Genomic DNA, 9,054 nt, shown 5'->3' on the forward strand with positions numbered 1-9,054 from the left:
TCAGTGGCTCTCTCTCTCTGAGCTGCTGTTCAGTGGCTCTCTCTCTCTGAGCTGCTGTTCAGTGGCTCTCTCTCTCTGAGCTGCTGTTCAGTGGCTCTCTCTCTGAGCTGCTGTTCAGTGGCTCTCTCTCTGAGCTGCTGTTCAGTGGCTCTGTCTCTCTCTCTGAGCTGCTGTTATTGTGTAAGATAATAATTGAACACACGTGAATCTCTAAATGAAAAGATTATAAAATTATTTTTTTTAAAAGTTGCCACTTCACTAACAGGCTTGCTGTGCCATCTTGTGGCTACATCATTATTTTGCAAAAGCGTGGCATTGTCACAAAGAGCTTTCTTCCAAGCGCTTACCTAGCAACACCAGCACGTGAAGGTTCAGGGCAACACAGCGAAGCACCCCGGCATTAACTGCTAACACTAGAGAACACTTCCACATTTCTGCTTGACGACCGACTTGTAAGAAATACGATTTTATAAAAAAAAACAAAAAAACTTCAGAGCAGTGCAACTTGCAAGGTGGAAATGAGACTCCTATTGCACAGCCGTTTCACCCACTCCAGGTTTTACTGCAATCTTGATCAGCCGCAGTGTGTGTAGGTCACAAAGCTGTGTCTCATTAAACTCCCTGGACCTTTTCACAAAGGAGGGTCTCACCTTGGCTAGGATTTGCTTGTCCTTGATGATATACTCGTAAGTGGTGAGGAGCACGTTGAACTTCCCGCTGCGAAGCTGAGGGACGAAGGCTCTCCTCGCAGCCGGGGAGCCCTGAAAGAGGAAAGGATTAGCAATTACAGCCCGTGGGTCTCAGGTCTCCCCCTCTCCCCTCTTCAGAAAGGAACTGATTACAAGGGAACAGGAATGAGAAATTGATTTTCAGATTGATTGCAAACCCTGCTCCTTTCACAATGATTGAAAAAAATTAACCAGGACACCTTACAAGTATAAATAATAATAATAATTTACACCATTCTGGCGATGGCAGAATGGGTGGCAAATATATGCCAATTCTAAAGTACCGTGCCACCTTTGGAAGTTTCTTGTAGGGTATAAATCTTCGGTACTTGCGCGGGCAACGCGATCGAGCCTCCATGCAGCAGCTTACCTTGTAGGAGACCTTCACCACCGAGGGGCCCCACTTATCAAACTCATAAACCCAGTTCGAGAGCGTTCTGAAACCGCAAAGCAAGAGAACAAAAACACGAGATTAGCAGAGCGGAGCGGCGGGTCACACAGACAGACTAAACCGGCTTGAGCAGGCATCCTGGAGAATCTACCAGTGACTCTGCACCTACAGCCCGGGCCACAAGGTCTCAGCTTTGCCAACAGCTTTAGGATCGAGACACACACACACACACACACACACACACACACACACACACGCACGTACGAGAGAGGTACGATGATCAGGAAGGGCCCGTTGATGCGCTTGTTCTCCATGAGGTAAGTGATTAAAGCGATGGTCTGGATCGTCTTCCCCAGGCCCATCTCGTCAGCCAGGATGCCGTTGAGGTTGTTGTTGTAGAGAGACACCAGCCACTCCAGACCCTTCACCTGCAATGAGAAGAGACCAGAACCACCTTTAACTGGCTAGTGCGAGTTTCTAACCCTGCTCCAACTCCTGCCTCCTGATCCTTGCAATATTAATAATAATACTAGACTTCACTGAGGGGAGCTCTGAACCCCAGGACTGGGTGCAGCAGCAGCAGCAGCAGGGCTAGTGTGAGTTTCTAACCCTGCTCAAACTCCTGGCTCCTGATCCTTGCAATATTAATAATAATATTAGACTTCACTGAGGGGAGCTCTGAACCCCAGGACTGGGTGCAGCAGCAGCAGCAGGGGTAGTGTAAGTTTCTAACCCTGCTCAAACTCCTGGCTCCTGATCATTGCAATATTAATAATAATACTAGACTTCACTGAGGGGAGCTCTGAACCCCAGGACTGGGTGCAGCAGCAGCAGCAGCAGGGCTAGTGTGAGTTAAGCCATGTAACTTTAAAATCAATGTAAGGAATGAATCCCTAAATGTAATTCAAGTTGTGTAATGAAATGTGAAGACACTGCAGGATTGCTCGTCTCCTCTTCACCTGGTACTGCTTGAGCTGTCCGTTGACGAGGAGTGAAGACTGCTTGTCCACTCTCTCGGTGACGGCGTGAGCGACAGCGTAGTAAGACTGCAGCCCGCGGGCGAAAGCGGCAGAGCCGTACTCATCGTCCACATCCTGCTTGGCATTGCTGCAAAGAGCCCAAAGCAAGGAGAGTTAGCACTGGCAACCAAATCAGAATGTACACTGTCATATCCAGAGCCACAGCGGAGATATTGTACCCACCCTACAATATGAAAGGACATTGAAATCAAAAGAAACCCTGCTTGCTACTCACTCGAGGATGTGCCTGACGTAGACCTCGGACACTTCCTCACAGTCTGGGTCTGAGATCTTCTTCTCTTCCACAGCGGACTGGCTGGGCTGTGGAGGAGGCTGTTCCTCCTCTTCCTCCTGAAACACACACACAGCTACAGTCCCGGCTGCAAAGCCCAAAGACAGAGACTGCAACACACCCGGCACTGACAGCGTATCTAATAGGTAGGTGCAAACCCTGTGCACTGACGGAGTTAGTTACAGCTTTAACCCCTTATCACTGGAGCTCACTACCTACTTATTCAACATGCTTAACTCAATCCTGGCTGATTCTCACAAGTGAGTGAGGGGTTAACCCATTAAGAGCCACGGTCCTCCTTTAGATTACTATGTAGTCATTTTTTGGAGAATTTTTCATTCTCTTAACTGCAGCTATGGTCAAAAGTTTAGTATCACCCCGACAGAATTACATTTTGCTACGTAAAAAATATTGAATTTATTCATTTGGCATTTGCAGGTGTAGGATGCTGCAGCTGGCTACGCTGTGCCTGTACACACGAGGATAAAAGCCGAATCTCTTACTGGCCGTGTTACGAGCATCTCACATACCTCCTCCTCCTCTTCGGAGCCGCTGTCCTCGCTGTCGGACCTCAGAGCAACTTCGTAGCTGCAGTTACAGGACACAAGAACGAGATGAGTCAGCACGGCACAGAAAAAAGGTCCACTTTCATTGACCAAAACCATTCATTCAAGTTTAAAAAAAAAAAAAAAAAAAAAAAAAAAAAGGGGGGGGGGGGGGGGGGGGGGGGGGGGGGGTTTATGCCAATCATTTTTATAACCAAGCCAAAAAATAAATAAAGCCATCATGAGAATCCCAGCCTCAGAGAAACGCTGTAACTTTGATACAGCAGCACTGTGGAGAAGAGCAGTCTGCACTCGTGTGCACAGTATAGAGAATGCAGACAGATTTTAAAAAGTACAGCAATACCCACACGGGACCACAACAGAAACCGAGCTGCATTCAATTCAGTTTCCCCTGCAAGAAAGCTTTAGTTTCATGCAGACAAATGATCTACTTCCGTGTTCAGGCAGGTAGTTATCGTACAGCAGGGATGAAGTAAGACTCCTGTTGCACAGAGGTTTAACCCAATCCAGGTTTTACTACCAGCCTGATCAGACAGGCAACAAGCTCAGGTGTGTCTTAATAAAAAGTCATAGCAAATCCAGGAAGGGATCATACTGCTCTGCAGCGGGAGTATTATTCCCAACCCTGATACAGTTGTGGTCTGCAACGAGAAGCACGGCTGATCAGAGATGGAAACGGCACGACATGAAGATCGAAACGCACTGCGTGGACCGTTTCAGAGGGCTAGGACGGGAGGGGAGGCAGCGAAGAGGCTAGAAACGAAACCAACACTCACCCCGGATTCATCTCCAGCCAGGCATCCAGCTGTCCAGCTTTGGGGGCGTCGGCGCCCGTCAGGATCTTGCCACTGTCCACATGGATAACCTTCACTGGGAGGTCACTCATTTGACTGGTTTCGTCCAGAGGCTGAGAGACAGCAAGAGAGCGAGAGAGAGAGAGTTTGATACTTATTGGGTTAACGCTGCACGAACTTGAATTTCCAGGCAGATTTTTGTAGCTTTTCCTAACGCTGGCAGCACTAGCAGTACACTCACCTCCCCGTCTGGACCCAGAGCTGCAGTCTGACCTTCTGGGACTTCTACCTTCTGGGAGAAAGGGAAAGGCAATTATTATAAATAAAAATTAAAAAAATAAATTAAAAAAATGCTAGTTTAAAAACCCAAGTTCTTCACCACCACTTCAGCATTATTTATTAATTTATTGATTTATTTTTAACGGGAGAGAAACAGGCCAAGTAGCTCCCTCCAATAAAACAGGGATCCAGGCACGCCTGGACCAAACCTGGGCTCTATTAGAACTCCAGCTGGATTGTTGGCTGAAATTCCAGTTCCAATTCTACTCTGTTCAATTACAATTACAAATACAATTACACAAGCATAAACAGCTCCACACATTAACACGTGCACTCTTATTCTATCAAGCAGTAACCATGGCTACAAAACACAGAAACGCATCCTATAATATTTATTTTAAAAATGAAATAAAAATGAATTCTCTCAATGTAAAAAAAAATATATATATATCAGAACAGATGTGTGAATGATTCAGCTGGGAAAGGAGCGTAATTGAACTGTAATTGATAAATGATACAGTAATTACAATTACAAGGTTCAACATGACATCATTAGAATTGTAAATGGACTCCCTGTCTTGTCAGATGCTTCAGTAGAAGCCGGACACAGAGCTGCAGCCCAGCATCCCAGCCCTCCCCCTCGAACCCTTGCACGCTACCTTCTTTTTCTTCTTCTTCTTCTTGTCCTTGAGCACCTGGGCGGCCTTGTGCGCGCGCACGAGCTCTGTCAGGTTCGCCACGTACTCGTCAGTCTGCTGGAGCAGGTAAGCCAGGCGCTTGTCCTTCTTCTGGTCAATCAGCTTCCGGTAGCCCTCCTCATCCTCAGCCTAGATGGAAGAATGAAACGAAGGCTCTCGGTAACGCTGGGAATGGACAGCGTTCTTCAACAGCTGATTTGCAGGGTCGGCTGGGTGTGCGTGTGTGTGTGTGTGTGTGTGTGTGTGTTCGAGACCCTGAGGAAGTCACTGAACCTCCTTGTGCTCCGTCCTTCAAATGAGACTTAAAACAAAACAAGGTCCTATTGGAAGAGACTGTGCAGCAGCAGCAATTGTGATGCACAGCTCACCCCCTGGTCTCTAAGTTGCTTTGGATAAATGCATCTGCTAAATTACATCCAATAATAATGAATGAATGAATTGACCTTCCTGCAGCTGCACGTGGTCAGGAGCCTGGATCCGGGTGCTAAGTTACAGCTGCCTGTTATCACCATAGTGCAACACACCGGTGTATAACATCAACTAATCAAGCCCAGATTGGAACATAAACACAAGCTGCTGGGGACCAAGAGACCAGGATTGCTGCAATGAAGATGCGAGACCCCCCACCCCACAGGACCCTGCTGCTTACCATCAGCCTCCTCATCCTCTCCTTCTCGATCCGCTCGTTCTCCTTCTTCTGCTCGCGCTCCGTGTTGGCGTGGTACGTGGCCACGGCTTTGGTCAGCTTCTGGATCTTGCCGGTGATGGAGCGGTGGTACTCTTTGAAATCCTTGGCGTGCTGGAGAATGCTGTTGAGATATTCCTTTTTACGAAACATGAGAAGAAATTTTTACAAAAATTAATAATAATAATTGTTGTATTTCATCATCACTCCTACAGCCACGGCTAAATAGTTAAGTGTGTCCCTGTGGCTCGATCTCATTTTGCACAGAGAAGTCGAATGAAAACCTGCTGAATAATGTTATGCTAACATGCAGAATTACACAGCGGTTTCCGGTAGACTTTTATGTAATATCGTTGTGTAGTTTCTTTGATTACATGATGTGAAGTAAAAGATCTAAAATTACGTTCGTTGTTTTTAAAATGATGTCTCGATCCTAAAATTCCAGATGAATCAAAACTTGTGACCACATCTCCACTCGAAGGACATTTCTGAATAGAAATGAATCAGCACAGCAGGGCAACGCCTGATTTGCGTTTCCTACAAGACACCGATGCAATATCCCGCTTTATTCGTCTTCGTTCCGTTTAGTGTGACGGCTGACCCCTGTGCCCTCCTCTCTCCCTCCCTCCCTCTCTCTGGGACTGGCAGATTGTTTTCTCACCTGGTGCTTCTGCCTGCGTTTGCGCTCCTGCTCAATCTTCTGCTGCTTCTCCAGTTTCTCTGTGATGCGCGCCTCGCGGAGGCTCTGCCTCTTGCTGCGCTTGTAAGCCTTGGCGTTGAGCGCGGTCTCCAAGGCAGTGTCTCTGCGCATGCACACCACCACGTCCTGTCGCAACTGCAAAACAAAAACAACATCTTTATTTTTATATAGCGCCTTTCATAGCGGACCGCCGTCACAAAGAGCTTTACAGAGGCAGGCTGTGACATTACATGCAGAGTCACTTCCAATAGGACGTTGATTTAACGCCTCCTCCACAGAGCACACAGAGGGGAAGTGACTCGCTCAGGGTCACACACACAGCGAGTGGTACCTGTCTCTGAAAGCTGAGCAGCCTCAGTGCTTTCAGTTCGATGGTTGCTTTGGTCCTCAGGTCTCCTGCCAGCGATCCTGGGAGGTTTTCCAGTTCCAGAATCCGGTGTGCAATGCGCGCCTGCAGCCTGCAAACACGCACAGAACCAAGGAATAAGATTTAAAAACAAGCAGGGTAGAGCGGCACATTCTGGCACATGAAGGGGGGCAATCGGCTCACACTGCTTATGCAGCATCTTAATTAAATGTGATCTAAAAACACACCCCGAGAAAGATACTTCTCTCGGGAAGCAATTAAAAAAAAAGACCCACATTGCAGATCTTCTTTCAAAGACCCCCCAACACCAACTTTCACTCCAGAACCAATTACCAGTCAGGAAACAAAACCGGTCCAAGGGGGGGGGAATTCTATTCCCTGATCCTTTTTGTTTTAAATAATCAATCCCATCGCATCATTGATCAGAACTGCGAAATCAGCAGCACTCCGTCACGAGCTTCTCGCGGACCGCGGGCGACAGCCGATCGCTTCCGCTGAAGAACTCGCTGTCAGTCAAGTAAACTGGCTTTAAAAAAACAAAAGCGGTTGAACGAACCCGCCACCATTCTCATGCCCCTTCAATACAGATTCCTTCAAGGGCATTGGAAACTGCTTTACAAAGGACACGGTAGCAGGACTTATGAACAGGAAGCAGAAAATAAGGAATTGCATGGGAGCTGATCAATGCAAGACCCTGCAAACTAGTAACGATCCCAGCACCACCAACCAATCAGATTAATCCCTCCACTCCCCATCTAAATCACCCACCTGTATCCTTACAGCCCTCATTGTATTCTAGTAGTGTTATTTGCTGTAAAACTAGACTCTAAATATTAAGCTTGCACTGCAACCCTGTGCTGCCCTGTAAAATCGCCTTGAATAAAAGCAGCTGCCAAATAAATAATCACACGTGGTTCTCAGATCAGCACAGTGCTGATGTTCCAATTGGCGAGTTGTGTGCGAAACGGCGCCCCCTACCTGTACTCCCGCTCCTGCAGGATCTCCACAGGGTCCAGGCCCCGGGGTTTCTGGATGGGAGTAATGCGGTTCTGTTTCTGGTGCAGCTGCACCATGGACGGGGGCTGGACCGGCTGGCCGGGGGACTGGGTCTGAGGGGGCATGACGGGGGAGGCAGCAGGTGGTACGGAGGGGGGAGCGGGAGAGGGGCGGCCTGTCGGCTGGGGAGGGATCAGCTTCTGAGGGGTGCTGGTCGGGGCTGCAGCGTTCACCATGGGTCCTGAAAACAAGAAACTGAATTAAAACCGAATTCATTTTTAAAAAACTGAGTGAACTCTACGGAGTTCAAGAACTTGCCCCGGTACAGAGGTAGAGAGAGATAAAGCCACACAACAATAAATACAGCTCTTAGCTGAATTCCCCTAGTCACCCAGCTCAATTTGAAATGCGTGCTCACCTTCTGCCCAGGGTTTGGGGGGTCCATTGAGGGGCTGGCCCTGCATCCCTGGGGGGAGCCCAGAGGGTCCCGGAGGAGGCATGTTGGGTCCAACCATTCCTGCCGGGGGAAAAAAATGAATTTGTCGATTTATGGTACATCCTGCTTTGTGCTCCACGTTTGCTGCAAGCACTCCTTTATAAAGATGATATTTGCTGGCAAGAAATATTCACTAACATTTGCATGCTGCAAAATTAGCATAATTACTCAACGCACTTTATAACATTTGCTGCTGTAAATATGAAAAGACTTAACCCTTTCCAGTCCGATGTCGGACCCTGTCTGACATCATCAAAAAGACGTCAAGCACGGGTCTAGTCGTTATTTCTCCGGAAAACGCCAAGAAAACCTTTCAATGGCCGAGTGAGACCGATAGGAGCTGAATGAAGCCAGCAAAAAAGGGGGGGGTGTCTGAGCAATACAGACAGCCCCATGCACTACAGAGATAACACGGACACAAACAAAGGAGACAGCTGCTTCTGCACCCAGCGCTCAAAGAATATCACGGACACCTGCAGAGCTTTTGGAGATGTTATAGTAATAAAATAATGACTCTGATCGCATTATTGAGGAGTCTGGTGATAAAACGAGTGATCAGGCGAGGATTTATCAGTCTGTAAAAGGTATGTGAAAAACACAGCGAACAAGGGGTGGGGCTTGGCTGGAGATGTTGTACTGAGGGTCCTTTTGCGATTCAGTGCCTTTTAAACCTGTTTTACTCCGAATAAAAAAAAAAAAAAATTTAAACAGCGCGTGTGAAATAAAGGAGCCCCGACGCGCCTGACGAGCTCCGAATAAATAAATTGACTGCGAAGAGTTACGTGCCTCCGTCCTTGCACACACTGTAAACTTCACCACGTTGTTTCTGCCCTGCAACACCTGCAGGTCACCTTGCATAAAAGGAGTCTGCTAAACTAAACTAATTAGGAGGGGAATAAATAAAAAGGCGGCTCTCACCGTGAGGTCTGTTGTAGTTGGAGGGGGTGGGGCCAGGCCCTTGCCCAGGTCCAGCCCCAGGAACGCTGGGAGGAGGTAGGCTTGGCATCTGCGACTGCATCCCCGGCATGGGCCTCTTCCCCTGG

General features: G+C 47.9%; 1 protein-coding gene and 1 long non-coding RNA gene across 4 annotated transcripts in view; one reads left to right on the forward strand and one right to left on the reverse strand.

Annotated features, from left to right (window-relative positions):
- Positions 1 to 2,959, forward strand: part of LOC121309154 — a 17,925-nt gene extending 14,966 nt beyond the window's left edge. The window contains exons 2-3 of the long non-coding RNA XR_005948600.1: positions 2,447 to 2,576; positions 2,869 to 2,959. This is a non-coding gene — a long non-coding RNA (uncharacterized LOC121309154). The remainder of the gene's footprint in view (positions 1 to 2,446; positions 2,577 to 2,868) is intronic.
- LOC121309151 (transcription activator BRG1) overlaps positions 1 to 9,054 on the reverse strand; it is a 20,966-nt gene that overhangs the window by 8,658 nt on the left and 3,254 nt on the right. For 2 of the 3 annotated variants that reach the window (XM_041242058.1, XM_041242059.1), the window contains exons 4-18: positions 8,930 to 9,054; positions 7,934 to 8,035; positions 7,498 to 7,756; positions 6,484 to 6,610; positions 6,114 to 6,287; positions 5,417 to 5,590; positions 4,729 to 4,896; positions 4,032 to 4,082; positions 3,773 to 3,903; positions 2,961 to 3,018; positions 2,374 to 2,489; positions 2,079 to 2,226; positions 1,384 to 1,547; positions 1,099 to 1,165; positions 651 to 761 (exon numbers count right to left, since the gene is read on the reverse strand). The exon at positions 8,930 to 9,054 is cut by the window's right edge and continues 259 nt beyond it. In XM_041242058.1, the coding sequence (XP_041097992.1) occupies positions 651 to 761; positions 1,099 to 1,165; positions 1,384 to 1,547; positions 2,079 to 2,226; positions 2,374 to 2,489; positions 2,961 to 3,018; positions 3,773 to 3,903; positions 4,032 to 4,082; positions 4,729 to 4,896; positions 5,417 to 5,590; positions 6,114 to 6,287; positions 6,484 to 6,610; positions 7,498 to 7,756; positions 7,934 to 8,035; positions 8,930 to 9,054 (1,975 nt within the window). The remainder of the gene's footprint in view (positions 1 to 650; positions 762 to 1,098; positions 1,166 to 1,383; positions 1,548 to 2,078; positions 2,227 to 2,373; positions 2,490 to 2,960; positions 3,019 to 3,772; positions 3,904 to 4,031; positions 4,083 to 4,728; positions 4,897 to 5,416; positions 5,591 to 6,113; positions 6,288 to 6,483; positions 6,611 to 7,497; positions 7,757 to 7,933; positions 8,036 to 8,929) is intronic. The other variant, XM_041242060.1, reaches the window with a different exon arrangement.

The sequence above is a fragment of the Polyodon spathula genome, unplaced genomic scaffold (assembly GCF_017654505.1).
Source record: "Polyodon spathula isolate WHYD16114869_AA unplaced genomic scaffold, ASM1765450v1 scaffolds_906, whole genome shotgun sequence".
NCBI classification, from domain to species: Eukaryota; Metazoa; Chordata; class Actinopteri; order Acipenseriformes; family Polyodontidae; genus Polyodon; species Polyodon spathula.